This window comes from Gavialis gangeticus, unplaced genomic scaffold, assembly GCF_001723915.1.
Source record: "Gavialis gangeticus isolate Ggan-Ray unplaced genomic scaffold, GavGan_comp1, whole genome shotgun sequence".
NCBI classification, from domain to species: domain Eukaryota; kingdom Metazoa; phylum Chordata; order Crocodylia; family Gavialidae; genus Gavialis; species Gavialis gangeticus.
The window spans coordinates 22,885,922-22,903,206 of record NW_017729003.1 but is presented as its reverse complement, the minus strand read 5'-3'; the positions used below and the strand labels follow the sequence as shown (position 1 = coordinate 22,903,206).

The 17,285-nt window shown below is 43.3% G+C and overlaps 1 protein-coding gene across 2 annotated transcripts in view; it reads left to right on the top strand.

Annotated features, from left to right (window-relative positions):
- Nucleotides 1-1,837: 1,837 nt before the first annotated feature.
- CDK1 (cyclin dependent kinase 1) overlaps nucleotides 1,838-17,285 on the top strand; it is a 28,687-nt gene continuing 13,239 nt past the window's right edge. Inside the window, exons 1-8 of one of the 2 annotated variants that reach the window (XR_002095735.1) lie at nucleotides 1,838-1,930; nucleotides 2,528-2,584; nucleotides 3,784-3,940; nucleotides 5,675-5,798; nucleotides 7,476-7,646; nucleotides 8,420-8,583; nucleotides 8,717-8,858; nucleotides 15,541-15,709. Coding sequence is in view for 1 of the 2 variants with exons in the window: in XM_019507907.1 (XP_019363452.1) it covers nucleotides 2,548-2,584; nucleotides 3,784-3,940; nucleotides 5,675-5,798; nucleotides 7,476-7,646; nucleotides 8,420-8,583; nucleotides 8,717-8,858; nucleotides 15,134-15,250 (912 nt within the window). In the remaining variant the exon portion in view is untranslated. Of the gene's footprint in view, nucleotides 1,931-2,527; nucleotides 2,585-3,783; nucleotides 3,941-5,674; nucleotides 5,799-7,475; nucleotides 7,647-8,419; nucleotides 8,584-8,716; nucleotides 8,859-15,133; nucleotides 15,512-15,540; nucleotides 15,710-17,285 lie in introns of those variants that run through there. The other variant, XM_019507907.1, reaches the window with a different exon arrangement.

Here is a 17,285-nt window from a genome sequence, read left to right as displayed (position 1 = left end):
CAGGGGGAAGAGTTCCAACCTGCTTCTTCAACTTTATTCGTGGTTTGCCACCTTTCATGATTTTATCTTCTTGCATGATATTTGGTGTTTTCCTTTGAGTCCCTGCTCCTTACTCCAGGTTATTATAAGAAAATCTTATTACACAAATCTTATTACTTGGGGGTATCTGACATCCTGGATCTTCTGAATGTTTGAGATGGTCAATAGTGCTACCACAGTAGCCAAAATAAAAAACTCTTGTTTCAGATCAAGTAAGATGCCTATCTCTTATTTGATTTTGTATGACCTATCCTGGAATGAAAAAGAGGGTCCTTCAGAATCGAAGCTAGATAGCCTGAGATCTGACAGAGTTTTATAGAATCATACAAAAATAGAGCTAGAAGGGACCTCAGGAGGGTCCTGGTCCAAACCTATGCTCAAGGCAGGCTCGTATCTGTATAAGCTATTTCATCCAAGTGTCTGTCTAGCCTTATCTTGAGAACTTCTAAGGATGGAGATTTCGCAGCCTCTCAGTAAATTTGTTCCAGTGTTTAATAACCTTCATAATTAGGGTAGTAGCCAAGGCAGGATTTGAGGATAATTTTAAATCACTTGTATACTTTCCTGCAATCTCGCCCCATCTTTACTAGAAGCCATAAGGGCCAGTCTACAGTCAAAACTAGCTAGAGTATAACTGTGCTCCTGGCACTCCCCCCTACACTGGTACTACAGCAGGAGATGGCTGCCCAGGGAACCCCATCTCATTGCTTGTAGTGTCTGGGTACCACTTCTAAATAAAAAAAAGTGAGGGTCAGTAGTTCTTCAAACAAGTGCACAGACAGCACCTTAAAGAAAAACCTAAGGCTTGGGACACCACATGCCTGCTTATACATGTGCTCCAATGTGTTCCAATTAGACGCATTCTAATTAATTGATTAATCTAATCTGTTGGAAAGTTCCAATTAGAATGGTCTAGCATGCCTCGTTGTCATGTGTATTTCAGCATCCCATGTTTCAAAATGCAGCAGGAGTGCTTTAAGTAAAGCTTGATCAATTAAGTTTTAGTTTAAGCACCCCCGTGGCCATTTTGAAACATGGGATGCAGAATACATGCAGCATTTTAATTACAGAAACTGTCCAGGAGCCACTCTAATTAAAACACCCCTTCTCCCCCCACGCACCTGTATTGATTTTATTTCCAACTGTCCCAGACGTCCATGGTGATGCCAACCAAGGCTCTCAGTTTTCCCAGCTTTGTCCACCAAGCTTAAGTGGCCTCAAGGAAGGCAGGGATGTGGGAGGCCAGCAGGTACTTTCCAGATAACAGCATCCTTCAAAAGGGTGACAACATTATTAGGTTTTTATAAGGACAAAGGATTCCTGCTTGAGGGGTCAGACTGCTATGTTGCAGCAGGGGAAGGTGGGGAGTATGTCTAGCATCTACAGATTTTATTCCTTTACTCCATTTCTACCCAACCTAGGGCATGGAGTTGCTTGACCACCCTCATGAGCAACAACAAATCCGAGCTAGGCTGATAATACCTCCTCAAAATACTCAGGAAAACCCATTCATGCCAGAAGGGAAAAGGCTTTCAAGACTCTTCCCCTGAGGTAGCCGGAAGGAGGGAGGCTTAATGAAGGCTGAAAGACCTAGGAAGATTGGCTTAACTTATCCTCCTGCCCACGCCACGTTCCCAAGGCGAGAAACAGTAGAACACCGGATAAAACATTCCCGGTTGCCGCGCCCGACTGCACATCTCAGGAGCGGCCGCCTTTCCGCTTAACTTTGGCGCCGGCCCGGAGCCGCGCGCTGATTGGCCGCTTTGAATACCTCGGCGCGACTCTATTGGCTGGGCTGGGACGGCGCCGCGCGGTTAGTTCGAATCAGCCCTGCACAGGCGCGCGCCGCTTCTGGGTTTTGTGCAGCGGCGGTCGTGGGGCAGCCGCTCAGGTACAGTCCCGGCGGGGGCATCGAGGGGAGGTGGCTGCCTCCAGCCCTGACACGGACCCACTGGGCTGGGGGTAGTGTCTCGGGCTCGGCCGCGACCTCTTCCGCTGCCTGGTCTTTGACGATCTGGGGAAGCGGCTTCCCCCCTCGCCCGGCCCCTGCGGCCTCAGCAAAGCTAGGCCGGGCGTCCCGTGCGCGGCCTGCGGACACCCCGCCCCGGGGCCAAGACCCGGGGGTGGTACAGCTAGACTCACCCCCTCAGCCGCGGCAGGGTAGCTGCAGAACGCCCCTGAGAAACTAGCGGGTGGGTGAGAAAAGAGCCGCAATCGTGACCCCGCACGGCCGCGGGCAGCTTCCTTGCAGGCCTAGAGCAGTTTGTGGCTGGCTGGAAGCCTGGATGGGCACCTTCCGCCTTGGCCGGGGTGAGCAGTGGGAATAGTTTCCTCCTGTGCGGGACCGGGTCCTAGCTGATGGTGGACACAACCCCTCCAGTCCCGTTTGGAACTCGCCGAACCCAACTTACTGCTTTACCCTAATCCCGGGGGCCTGGAGACCTGCCCCCAGCTCTCTGGCTCCTTCCTAATTATTTCTTCTTTTAAGGCTGGTCACATTAAGAAGCAATGGACAACTACACAAAAATAGAGAAGATTGGTGAAGGTGGGTAACATGGGATGTATGATCCTTTACGTTGTTGTGTATTTGGATGCAAACTTTTTCAACCCCAAAGGAAGCTTGTTTGGCAGTAGCTGCTGCTATGCTCTAATGCACTTACTAATTGAGTATGTCCGTCTAGTCCCGTGAATATGTTTTCAAAATAGCTCTTGATTTCGTGGCATTGGGAGCCACATGAAAATGTAAAGGGCAGTGGCTCTCACCCTTTTTAGATTCAAGGCACACCTTGGAAAATGCCAGTTCTTGGTTTTCACCTGTTTCATGATTATAGAAAAACAATAGAGCAATTCTGCTGCAAGGATGTTTTTGACACTATGGATTTTTATTTGAAATCTCGGTTTATCTTGTGAATCATGCGTAGGTGTTATGCGGCAGGAACCAGTAACAGGATCTCATGGCCCATCAAAATACGGTGACATTCTGATTGGAAATCACTGATATAGCATAGTGAGCAGCTTCCTTGATGTTGATGGTCACTGGTACATGTGTATATAACCCTTTACTAGCACTTAGGAGGGAAAGAAGAGGAAAGATAGATCTGCTTTTGTACAAGAAGCAGTTGGAAACCATGGTTTTGTCCTATAGATTGTGCTGTAAAAGCAGTTGTGACATCCTTTCTGAATTTTTATTTGAGGGCTAAAGTGCAAGAATAAAGGAGTGATATTGTAAGCCATTCCATTACTGATCCCAAGTTTCTTGAAACTGCATAGACATGTGACAGTAACTGTAAATGAGTTGTATCCTAGTTAAGGAACTCTTACTTTTGTTGCATATCAAGAATAAAGAGAGTTAAAAGTTGAGAACAAAACACTTCAATAAAAAGTACTAGGAAAACCATACTTTTTGGCAGGATTCCTTAACTCAGAACTTTCATTTTAATCAAAGAAAGCTGTCCCGAGCAAAAGTCCAGCAATCCTGACTTAAAATAAAACTAGCATCCGCAATATTCTGATCTGCTCTGTGGCTTGAGTTACAGAGGTAATCCTAAAATTTGTATCTGTTTTTGCCTTAGTGTTTACCAGTGCATATAGCTTGGAGTCAGGCAAAAAATATTTAGATTGTAATATCTGGTTCTGTAGAGAATCACCACAATGCAACAGCCTTATTTCACTTGAAATTATGGTGACCTTGTTTTTTACCTAAATCTTTGCAAAGCTATTTTTTGTATGTCACATTTTTGTCAGGTACCTATGGCGTTGTATATAAAGGCCGACATAAAGCCACAGGCCAGGTGGTTGCCATGAAGAAAATTCGACTAGAAAGTGAGGAGGAAGGAGTTCCCAGTACAGCAATCCGAGAAATTTCCTTATTAAAAGAGCTGCATCATCCCAACATAGTCTGGTATGGTATGCAAGCAGTATTCTGGCATTTTGCTTTCTGTTGAAGAGTTTGCACACTCCCATCAATTACTAAGCACTATGATGAAGTGAGTGGGTTTTACCTTTGCTTCAGATTAGTTGTCATGAGGTTCAGGTTCCTAAAATTACAGATCGTGCCTTTCTCTGCACATCCTTTTCTTACTCTTTCTCCTTAGTCCTATTCCCTCCTCTACCTACCAGTTAGGAGATCATAGATCTTTCACTTGTCACTCTGGAATCTGTACAGCAGCTTACAGTGAGAAAAATATTAGATATGACTTGATAAAGGAAGCAGCTGGTGCTGTTCTTCAATCAGCCACATAATCTTCACTGAAAGATTTGGACCACCTTATCTGATCTTAGTGACTAACAATAAGGATGTAATTGAGTCTTAACTTTTGAAAGAAGTTGCTTTGTTTCAACAGCAGACATTTATTAAAATGTAGTTTAAAGTTTGTTGTGACCCTTGTATGGCTGGTACAAATTAAAGAGCTGTGATTTCAAGATATTTGCTGCTGGATAATGGTGAATTTGTAGAATTGCTTGAACCTAGAATATATATATGTTGTCAAATGTTCACTTAGTACCTCATACAGTACTCTGGTTTTTAGATCTGTTTCAGTCTAGGTGGATTTTTAGTGAGGAGAAAGGCTGACTAGTTGAAATTGAAGGTGTGCATGGCTTGCAATTATGAACCACTTTTTAATAGGTGGAAAAAACATAAGAATTGTACAAATCCTGTCTTTAGCTCTGTGTGGGCTTCCAGTTTAATGGAGAGATCTGCTATCTGTGTATAAGCAGTGGGCTCCTTAAGCACTTTTCTAATGCCTGTGAAAGAACTGTGTTCAGGGGAAGTCCAAGAGTCATGTTAAATAAATACTATCTTATTTTCTCATCTTTTTTTTTAAAGAAAGAACTGCCTTTATTTGAATGTGTTTTATTTCTCAGCTTCCCAGTTTTTTGTGGTTTATCTGGATCAGTATTTCTTCTAGCTTAGGGTGCCTATACATGTTCGGGAGTGGGGGGGCCACAAACCGCTCTAATTAAAATGCTGCAGCATCTTGTGTATTCAGTATCCTATGTTTCAAAATGGTGGTGGGGGCACTTGAACTAAAGCTTGTTGGACAAGCTTTAGTGAAAGTGCCTCCGATCCCATGTTGAAGTACAGGATGCTGAATACATGAGACACTGCAGCATGCTGGAGCATTATAATTAGACTCAATTAATTGAATCTGCTCCAGTGCATTCTAATCAATGTGTCAGAGCAGGTATACATGCACCCTGGGACAGTGGTTCCCAACCTTTTAGACCGCGGACCAGAAGTGACGACAGACCGAAGAAACTGCAGACTGGCAGGTATACTGAGTATAAAAAAGGGTTGGCTGCTGGTCTGCAGTATGCCGGTCGCTTCTGGACTTCCAGTCCGGCAGCCAACCCTCCGCAGCCCTGGGGTTTGGAACCTCTGCCCTAGGAGATGTAGGTTGTTTCATGTGGGCTTAGCATTGTGAAGTTCATTAAACATTCCATATATATTCTATATTAGACACTATTGCAGACAAACTGGATAAGCTTAATTAACTCAGGGCTTGGAAGTGTTTATCATTTCCCCCTCTTGGAGCAGTAATATCCATTTGCACCTACATTAAGTGAGGGGACATTTAAATTGGGTTAATGTATTTTGTTATTCACTTGTTTCAACATAAATACTTCATTTTAGTCTTCAGGATGTGCTTATGCAAGATTCAAGACTGTACCTCATCTTTGAATTCCTTTCTATGGATCTCAAGAAATATTTGGACTCTATTCCAACTGGCCAGTATCTGGATCCCATGCTTGTAAAGGTAAAACTGGCAGTATCTTTTCTTTTGCCACTAGGAAGGGGTAGCGGGGTGGTGGAATGAATATTGGGGTAGAAATTTCTAACATGAGAGCAATGCTTTTGAACTTTAAATCTGACTGTCTTTGTCATCAAATTCCTCTTTAAAATATTTAGCTTTTCATAAAAGCTGAAGATTTAAAGATGAATTTCAAAACAACACAAAATGAGACTTCTCATTGGGATAACTGCCTACATTTTTTTTTGCATTCATAAGGTCAGTCATGTTATCGTTTAAGTGAACTAAAGTCAGATTAGTACTACTATAAGTATACCACTTCTATGGTATGTCCATTTTAGGGCTAAATGGAAGAATCAGAAAATTAGGCTTGGAAGGGACCTCAGGAGGTCATTTAGGTCAACCACCTGCTCAAAGCAGGACCATCCCTAACTACATCATTCCAGCTAGGGCTTTGTTGAGCTGGGCCTTAGAAACCTCCGAGGATGCAGATTCCACCACTTCTCTAGGTAATCTTTTAGTGTTTTACCCTTCTCCTAGTGAGAGAGTGCTGCAACTTGAGATCATTGCTCCTTGTTCTGTCATCTGCCACCACAGAGACTAGTTCAACTCCATCCTCTTTGGAAACCCACTTTAGAGAATTAAAGGCTGCTGTCAAATCCCCTCTCAGTCTTCTTTTCCAGACTAAATAAGCCCAGTTCCCTCAGCCTCTCCTTAGAAGCCATGTGCCTCAGCCATTTTCTTTGTCCTCCACTGAACGCTGTCCAATTTGTCTGCATCTGTTCTGTAGTGATGGGCCCAAAACTGGACACAGTACTCCAGATGTGGTCTCACCAGTGCTGAACAGAGGAGAATAATCACTTACCTTGACCTGCTGGCAACACATGTACTAATTTAGCCCAGTACACCATTAGCCTTCTTGGCAACAATGGCACACTGCTAGCTCATCTTCAGTTTATTGTCCACTGTAACCCATAGGTCCTTTTCCACAGAGCCACTGCTTAGGTAGTTGGTCCCAAACATTTAACAGTGCATGGGATTAAGACTTTGTACTTGTCCTTGTTGAACCTCATGAGATTTCTTTTGACTTAATACTCCTGTTTTCTAGGTCATTCTGAATCCTAGCCCTACCCTCCAGTATATCTACTACTCCCCCTAGCGTGGTGTCATCCGTGAACTTGCTGAGGGTGCATTCCATCCCGTCTTCCTGATCAGAGGTTCCCAACCACCGGGCTGCAAAGGGTTGGCTGCCGGGTCATGGCACAAACTCTCTGTTTTAGATCCCCATCAGTCTGCCCGGGCAAGCGGCTTCTGCTGCCAGCAGTGTTGTGCAGAGTTAAAGCTGGGGGGCAGGGCCACCCTGCATGGGGAGGCAGCTGGCTCCGTGCTCCCTGTCCCTGTTCCTGTGCCAGTCCACAGGTTGGGAACCCCTGTTCTCAATCATTAATGAAGATATTGAATAAAACCAGCCCTAGGACCAACCCCTGGGGAACTCCATTTGATACTGGCTGCTAGCTAGACATTGAGTCATTGATCACTATTCATTGATCCAGCCAGCTTTGTATCCACCTTATAATCCATTCATCCAACCCATACTTCCAAGACAGTAGTGCCTTGCAATAAAGAACACTAGCTTGCAGTAAAGGTCATTCTATTTTTTTATTTTTTTTACTTCTCCTGTAGAGTTACTTGTACCAAATTTTGCAAGGCATTGTATTTTGTCACTCGAGGAGGGTTCTACACAGGGACTTAAAGCCTCAGAACTTGTTAATAGATGACAAAGGAGTAATTAAACTGGCAGACTTTGGATTGGCCCGAGCCTTTGGAATTCCTGTCCGGGTCTACACACATGAAGTAAGTGAATTTGAGTGTTCTTTTCATGAATGGCACAACTCTTTCTAGTAACTAACTTTTAATCAGTCTTCTTCATGAACAAATTAGTGTCAACTAAGAACTGCTGCTATCCTTTATCTAAAAATGCAGCCCTTACTGAATTGAACTAGTGCTGGGACAACTTTCAAATTTTAATTTTATGTATTTGACAGCTCTGTATTGAGCAATTACGTAGTTATATAATTTCTCTTTTGTTCAGGTAGGTCCTTTTCCTAAATAAAGGAAAGTAATTACACATAATGGTGTTCGGGGATGGATCTTGGGAACAGGTGGCACTTCTAAATTACCTAGATTTCAAGTTGAATGTAACATTACTTTGAGATATTCTAAACATAATACCATATACAATTCCCATTGACATCCATGATGGAATTTCATTTCATGAAAGTAAATAGAGAGAGCATCTATTTTGCCAGGAAATAATACTTCAGCTTGTTTGCATGTTTTGGTTAGAAGCTAAAACATTTCTTGTCCTCTTGGGAATTAACATAATTATTTCAAATAGCGTTGTTCCAGATAAGTTACAACTAGACTTATTCAACTCATCTGTAAGTAAATTTAAAACTAGAAATGTTACCCATTAAAACATAGCAACGATCACTATTTCAAATGAAGAATTAATCCAGTATGGAAGAAAATTAGAGCACATGCCTGAAAAGCCACATGTCTTATACAGCCATCTAGAGGATTTAATGCAACTGTAGTTTGCTAATAACAATTTACTTGCGCAATAGGTTGTGACACTGTGGTACAGATCTCCAGAGGTGTTGCTAGGATCTGCTCGTTACTCTACGCCTGTAGATATATGGAGTATAGGCACAATATTTGCTGAGCTGGCGACTAAAAAACCGCTCTTCCATGGGGACTCTGAAATTGATCAGCTCTTCAGAATCTTCAGGTATCTGCAACTAAGTTCTTGCTTGTTAATGCAGGGTAACTCAAAATGAAGCAATACCCTGAAATCTAAAAATGTAACATTGTATTGCAGGGCTTTTAAATACAATATATCAGCTCTGTTTATTCTTTTGTAGAGCTTTAGGGACTCCCAACAACGAGGTGTGGCCGGAAGTGGAATCCTTGCAGGATTATAAGAACACATTTCCCAAGTGGAAACCTGGCAGTCTGGCATCTCATGTGAAAAACTTAGATGAAGATGGATTAGACTTACTTTCTGTGAGTGTCCCTTTTTTTCTTCTGTGTGACTGTAGAAAGTCAAATGTAGCAGGCTTCTGAAATAACAAACACTCCAAAAAAATCAAGCTTTAGCCTATTGCCTTTACAGTTATATCTATAGTTTCATAGAATAGTTTCATAGTAAGGGGTCAGAAGGGACCTGAATAGATCATCTAGTCTAACCCCCCACCACTGGTTGGAGCACACACTTGGATCACATGACCCCAGACAGGTGTTCATCCAAACTCTTTGAATTTACCCAAGGTAGGAGTGAGGACCACTTCCTTAGGAAGTTGGTTCCAGATCCTAGCTACCCTGACAGTGAAATAGTGTCTCCTAATTTCTAACCTGAACCTATTCTCCAGCAGCTTCTAGCCATTGTTCCTCATCACCCCAGGTGCTGCTGGGGGGAATAGGACCCTTCCTATTTGCTGCTGATCTCCCCTAACGAGTTTGTAGGCAGCCACCAAATCCCCCCTCAGCCTCCGCTTGCTGAGGCTGAACAGGTTCAGGTCCTTCAGCCCCTCCTCATAGGGCCTGCCCTGTTGCCCTTGAACCAAGTGGGTGGTTCTCCTCTGAACCCTCTCAAGGCAGGCCACATCCTTCTTAAAGTGCGGTGCCCAGAACTGGATGCAGTACTCCAATTGAGGCCGGACCAATGTCACGTAAAGGGGGAGTATCACCTCTCTGGACTGGCTTGAGATGCATCTTTGTATGCACAACAAAGTGCAGTTGGCTTTGCTGGCTGCGGTCTGGCATTGGCAGCTCGTGTTCATCTTGGAGTCAATAATGACTCCAAGATCCCTTTCTGCCTCTGTGCTCACAGAGCAAACTAACATAAAGGGTCATGATAGCAGGCCCTTGGCTTTTTGGAGGCTGTACCTAGCCTGTATCTTTCAATCATTTAGTTTCCTTGACGGATAGCAAATTTGCGATTTAAAGTAATGGACTGGGATTGGGAATCTAAAACAAAACAAAATATTCCATTATACCACAGTGCAAGTCCCTGGTATGCCCACACCTTGAATACTGTGTGTAGTCCTGGTCTCCTCCACTTCAAAAAGGATCTAGTAGAACTAAAAAAGTATGGAGAAAGGCAACAAAGATAATAAGGGGTGTAAGACAGGCTTCTGTATGTGAGAATTTGAGAAAACTCAGATACCTCACTGCTGCTAGTTAGCAGCTTTTTTCTGCTTCTGTGATAGGAGTCCAGCACATGCAAATTAAGAGTTTTACATTTCAAAGGCACTCTCTAGGACTTATACAAGGGCTGTTCAACTGTTGGCCTGCAAGGCCCATTTTTGAGTATGTTGAACTCCTAGCACAGAAGCAGAAGAAAGCTGCTAATTCAGAATGCAACATCTCAAATGAACCTAAAAAAGTTGTACTGCATGCATGACTTAAAATGACTTGTACTGCATGCATGCATACACAATCTGCTTGTAAAAGGTTGCATGTGTCTGCCTTTAAGCTTACCTCAGATGGCAAAAGTACAGGACCTTTTTTACATGGGATTAAATGGTACTGCTTACTGTACATAATCCTTGTCCAAAATGAGGCTTTTCATCACTATCATACCCTCACCGTAAATTTTAAAAGGTATGGTTTGAAGCTATAGTCCTAACTACTTAAAAAAATTGAATAATTTACCCAATATAAATGGTTTGCCCAAACAGTATTAACCATTTACCATTCCTGTGTTGCCTATGGGTAAAGCCATTACTTATTCTGTCATGCATATTCTACTGGTCTCAGTTCAGCTGTTAATATTAACTGTAGACTCGACCTATCTCATTTGGTGGGTATGCCTTTGTTACTGCAAATGTCCAGGGGATTGTATTAAAGGTACAAAGTCTACCTAATTGAGAACTTAACAGTGCATTGCTTATTTCAGAGATGAATCAACAGTCTAATTGACTAATTTTTGCAGGGTTTTTGGCACTCGGAACTATTGAATATAACTGTCTAACAAAATAAAGCCCATTAAGCAAGGTTTTGAAGGCAAAACTTTTTTTATTCCCCTGACCATATGCAACTTTACCAACAGAAAGAAAAAGATTATGCTAATGTATGAAATACTGTATTTCACAGTGTATAAGTTGAGGTGTGAAGCCTGATTTTTAACTCTTAAAATTCAACCTTGACTTATACACCATATCACTGTCCTCTGTGAGCAGCATTGGGCTCGGTGCTTGGCTGGCACGATCCAGGCAGCACCGCTCACAGAGGACAGAAATGGGGCTGGGCTTGGGGATGGGGCCATGCCAGCTGAGCACTGAGTCTGGCTTTGTCCCTACCCCCTGTGAGTGGTGCTGGGCTCAGCGCTCAGCTGACACCTGGGCCATACCAGCCAAGTGCTGAGCCCATGTTGCTCACGGGATCAGGCTGTGTTGCTGAGCACGGAGCCTGGCCCTGGCTGCTGCAAGTGTTTGGGCTTGGCAGTGCCACTTGCAGCTGACAGGGCCAGGCTTGGTGTTTGGCTGATGCAGCCCCATCCCTTGTGAGCCCAGCACCACTCGCTGGGGCTGGGGCTGTGCCAGCTGAGCACTGAGCCTGGCACTGCTTGCAGGGGATGGGGATGGGCTTGGTGCTCAGCTGGGGATGCACCGCTCACAGGGGATGGGGCCAGGCTTGGCTGGTGTGGCCCAGGCAGCGCTGCTTGCAGGGAATGGGGCTGTGCCAGCCAAGGACTGAGCCTGGCCCCAACTTCTCCATTGTGCCTATGAAAATCCTAACTTCTCGCACTAGAAAACCAGGGAGTAGTAGATATGCTGGGGAGTAAGGCTAGGATTGAGAGTGACCTAGACAAATTGGAGGATTGGGCCGAAAGAAATCTCATGAGGTTCAATGAGGACAAGTGCAAAATCCTGCACTTAGGGCAGAACAGTCCCATGCACCAGTACAGACTGGAGGCTGACTGGCTGCACAGCAGCTCTGCAGAAAAGGACCTGTGGGTTACAGTGGGTAATAAGCTAAATATGAGTCAGTGGTGTGCCCTAGTTACTGAGAAGGCTAATGATATACTGAGATGCATTGGTAGGTGTGTTGCCAGTAGGTCAAGGGAAGTGATTATTCCCCTCTATTCAGTACTGGTGAGGCCACATCTGGAGTACTGTATTCAGTTTTGGGCCCCCCACTACAGAAAGGATGTGGACAAATTGGAGAGACTCCAGTGGAGGGCAACAAAAATGGTGAGGGGCCTGGGGGAACTGGGCTTATATAGTCTATAGAAGAGGAGACTGAGAGGAGATTTAATAGCAGCCTTGAATTACGTGAAGGAGAGTTCGAAAGAGGATGGAGCTAGACTGTTCTCAGTGGTGGCAGATAGCAGAACAAGGAGCAACAGTCTCAAGCTGCAGCAAGGGAAGTTTAGGTTAGATATTAGGACGAATTTTCTTGCTAGGAGGATAGTGAAACACTGGAACATGTTACCCAGAGAGGTGGTGGAATCTCCATCCTTGGGGGTTTTCAAAACCTGGCTAGACAAAGCTTTGGCTGGGATGATCTGGTTGTGGTGGTCCTGCTTTGAGCAGGGGTTGGACTAGATGACCTCCTGAGGTCCCTTCCAACCCTAACTTTCTATGATTCTATGGTTGACCGATACACTGTGAAATATGATAACTAAAACATTTAGGAATCTAATCAAAAAGCTGTTTTTGATCAAGTTAACCATATCAAAGGGTTAAGTTAAATTAATTTGTTTTCAAAGCAGACATGACCTCATATTGGTAAGAACAAGGCAACAGCATAGATTAATAGCTCTCAACCAGGGTACAAGAGTGCAGGGCTGTAGCTTGTGCCACCCCCCTCATTTACCCAATGCTCCTCCAGGAAACAGGCATGTGGGACAGTTCTGCCCACATGCCTCTTTCTGGGAGGAGTGTAGAGGGAGTGGCCAGATTAGGAAGAGCCACAGCTGGAGCCAGCCCTGTCTGCCGTAATGCAGGAGGAGTGTGTGGCCATGTCATATCCCTGCCTGGGTTGTCTGTGCAGCAGGCACATGAGGTCATCTTACCTGGAGGTGGTAACCTGGTCGAGAATCACTGAAGTAAGCTGAGGCAACACTGGCAGTAGTTCCCAAGTGGGGGTGCTGCTAAATTCAAATAAGTGGTAGAGGAGTGCTGTGATTCTGAAAAGATTATGAACCACTGGCACAGACCTGTAAAAGCTTCCTAGAAGTTTTAACCCTTTAATAATTGGTTCATTTATCACTCTTCCTGAAGGCATTGCTCTTGGTCCACAAGTGAGCTACTGTGAATGAAGGAGTTTAATGGGCATTTAAACTAAAAGATGTATGCATATCTCTGGGAAATGAATCTAGCAAAACAAGGAGGAAAGAACCGTTTCCTAGAAAGGCTTTTTTTAGTCATAAGACTGACATTTACAGAATAAAATTAAGCTTAACTAGTCGATGTTTACAGCTTCTATGGGTTTCCAGGAATGTGCAACTATATCAAGTTTGAGACATCACAAGACCTCAGTTGTTTAATTTCAGATCTTAAATTCAACTGTCTGCCTAGATGTGCAATAAGCTTCCATCTTGTAGGGATTTACAATAGATTGGCAAAATACCTCATAGGGCGACTTCAGAGCTTCCTCCTTTTCTGGTTCCTCACCTGTACAACTCTGACTGCATTTTATGAATTTTTGCACTTCTAGACATTCCTATACTGCCTGATGGGAGCATACTGGGCTTACTCTGTACAACTAATTTTTCCAGAACTTATTAGTTTTGTCTGACCCAGAGAGCCTTTTGGGGTTTTTTTCATTTTTTTGGTCACTAAAATATTTCCTTTTCTTTCAATACTACACCCAGGGAGACCAGTAAGATGCTTAGTTTACCGTCTGTGCTGAAACCTTTCACTCTCTTACTAATGCAAAACATGCTTCATGCCTTTTCTCCCTCTCCTTCCCCCCCCTCCCCCCAGTGTTAAGATTTTAAAACAGCAACACACTTTTAACCACTTTGTATCTTACCTACTTGCATACCTTTGCCTAAATTGGATTTTGAATTTAAATAGTTGTTCTTATGTGTGTTGGGGATGGCATTTGACTGCAGCTAGTTATGACAAACTTGTCAATTTAGCATCCATTTAAGAACAAAGCTAAAAAACACAACGGACCACTTAGCGGGACCACGTTTTGTGATAGGCTTTATAACAGGGGTGTCAAACATGCAGGCAGCATGCACCAGCTGTAACTTGTGGGGTTGGACCAGCAGCATATACCACATAGACTGATCAGTGGGGCACTGCATGGAACACATGCCATGTGCAGTGTGTACAGCTGTTCCAGCCACTGGCAGTACACACAGGTCTTGGGATTTTCTCTGCATGCAGACCCAGCATGGGATACATGCTCCCACAGCCACAGCATATGGGCTTCATGTGGCATCTTGGACCTGTTCTGCCTGCAGTGCCAGGTCCAGTCCACATGTTACAGGCAGTATGCACCTTGTGCCAGCCCTTGTGGCTGGTACACATTGCATACAGACTACAGGTTAGACACAGCACCTGGAATGATGATCCAGCCTCAAAACTGGCTCAGGGACATTTACCTGGCTGAGTTTGACACCCCTGCTTTATAATCTATTGCAGTGTAACTCTGCCATTTGCAGTGATAGAACAAAAGCAAAGGCTTCCACTTGGTGTCTAGGGCTGTTTAAAAGTGATGACATTTAAAGAGGTGTGTCATAATCACCCTGCACTGGATCCTACCCACGGGAGTTCCTCCCAGGCTGGATTCATGGAACTAACAGCAGCTACGGTGGGGCTGTGTTCAGGAGCCAACATGGGGCCATGGGCAAGTGGCTGTGTAGGTATGGGGGCCTGTCACTGCTAGCCATATCCTTTGGGATCCAGGGATCCCAAATTCTGCAACAAGCAGAACTTCCAATAGCTTTTCAGACTATTGGTGGGCTGGATAAAACTGCTCCAGGGGGTATATGTTTGACATCCTTGATTTTAAAACACCTAACAACCACACAGTTGGTATGCTGAGCATAGTGACTTGTTACTAAATAGGGGTGAAAACAATGCATTTATATCAACTCTTGAAGTGTTAAAAGGCTGCCCTTCTCTTGAGTTTTTCTCAGTATCAATGTTTTAAGCTGAAGCTTGGTAGTCAAATAAAGAAGACATGGAACAGAAGAACATGAAACACAGCTTTTCGGTTAAAGTGTTGGCAGTTGAATCCCTGTACCAGTTGTAACAAGTAACTTTAAGTTCAGTTACAGGCCATAAGTAGCTAACCTGTTTTATTATTTTTCCTCCTAGAAAATGTTGATTTATGATCCTGCAAAAAGAATTTCTGGCAAAATAGCCTTGAATCATCCATATTTTGATGACTTGGACAAATCCAATCTTCCAGCCAGTCAGATTAAGAAATTCTAGATCTTCATTGGACTAAAAATCAACCGGAGTCATATGACTGAAAAAAATTGTGATATTTTTACTATTAAGTCTGTCAAATATGTTTTGTACGTGTCTGTCACCTATCTACTCTAAAACTTGCCACTGTACTTAGCGACCTGGTTTAAATGTTATCTTCATGTAAATATTAACCTATAATTAGTGCTGAATTTAATACAATGCAAATATTGCTGCTATTAATGCAGTCCACTGTTTCTATAAATAAAGCTTTAAATCCAGTAATGGAATGATGGATTCTTCTTGAACTGCAGGATATCTGAAAATCTGAAGTTACAAGCCAGGGCTGTCCCACTGACAACCTCCAGGCTCCCACCCAGCTACTGCTGCCCTTCTCCCTCTGGCGGCTGCAGCAGAAGCTGGAGTTTCAGGACTCCACCCTTCTCTGGATTCTGCATGGCACCACCCCTAGGGACAGGACAGGTGGGTCAACCTATGCCTCCAAGTGCCCATGTGGTATAAGAGCCTGCAGCTGGGCAGTTGAAAGTGAGGGATGGTGCTGCTCATGGTGCAACAGAGGAAGGGGAAGGTAGAACAGTGAGCACCTGCATGAGTGGTATGCAGCCTGGGGCCTGCAGCCCCCCTTCCCCCAACATGCAGTCCCCAGCAGTTTAGACGTTGGACCACCTCTGCTATAAACTGAAGTATGATTGACTAGTATAAGGTAACAACATGCTCTTTATACTGCATAAGCTTCCTGGACATAATTTTGAGGATGTCAACCTGTAGTATGCACTTTAAAATCTGTGTAGTGTATTCTAAATGTATTGTGCAGAATGAATGGAGAAAAAGGTTTGAAGGGTTATTAACACTTCTCATTTCACCCTTCAGCTGTGTATTGTAGGCCCACAGATTCCACTGCTGCACTGACTAATAACTGTAGCAACACTATTCCACACCTGCTTATTGATAATGAATACTTTGTGGAGCAACTTCTGACGAGGAGCACTTCATTCTAATCAGGAACATAATGCTGCGTATAACTGTCAAAACCAAACATTTCTAACCCATAAAAATCTGCATTGTTCTCTCAGTCTCCTTTGTCCTACTGACTGGCACCTTTAGAAATACCTTGAGTTATTGTCATGTTCTGAAATATTTTAGCTAAGCAAATCATTGAGTTAACCTCTATAAATAAAGGAATTACTGAAGGGCTGAGGGGGGAAAAGAGTAACCTTTTCTGAGAGGATGTTGTCTGCTATAGATAAAAAGAGATCCAGTGATCTGATGCAACTTCAGAGGAATTATTTTTAAATTCAAAATTTAGACTGAAAGCAGTTAAATAACTAAACTTAGCTTTTTGGAACAGGCTTGTATATAATGCTAAAAGCCAGTGACTGGTCTTGATGACATGCTTGGAAACAGTAGCATGACCTCAATGATAAGAAATATTAAAGTCTGCAACATGGATTCTCTGGTTCCGTGTTAACACCTACTTTCTACAAAGTAGATGTCAGCAAAGCCAGCTGTTCAAACAAAATTTAAGAGTTATTTGGACTCTAAATACTACATTTTACCTTCACTTCTGTATTGAAACAAGTTTTGGATACAACAGTAGTACCACGTAGACCCAGGAGATGATGTATTTTCAGATTTCTTAGCTTGCTTACTGACTAAAATGTCATGGTAGTGTTTTGTTTTCAAGGTTTGGTAGTTCTGTATTGAGGTCCCCTACATGATAGGGTTCATTCTTTAGCACCTGAAAAAAGAGTTTGGCAATGTTGATCTGACTTTTGTTATTCAGTAAAAATCTATGAAAGAATCAGATTTTAAATAACACTCAGCCCAATAGTTTACATCCTAGGTACAAACCTGAGTTTTGGAGTTTATAATAGAACTGGTAATGCTCAATAACTTCAGCCCTGGTTCTGAATACCACTTTTATAGATTCATAGATTGTAGTGGAAGAGATGAATAAATATATTGTATACATTTTCATTTACTGGGGTAAGTTTGAATATATTGCTGTATGTGATACTTAATGCATCACTCCATAAGC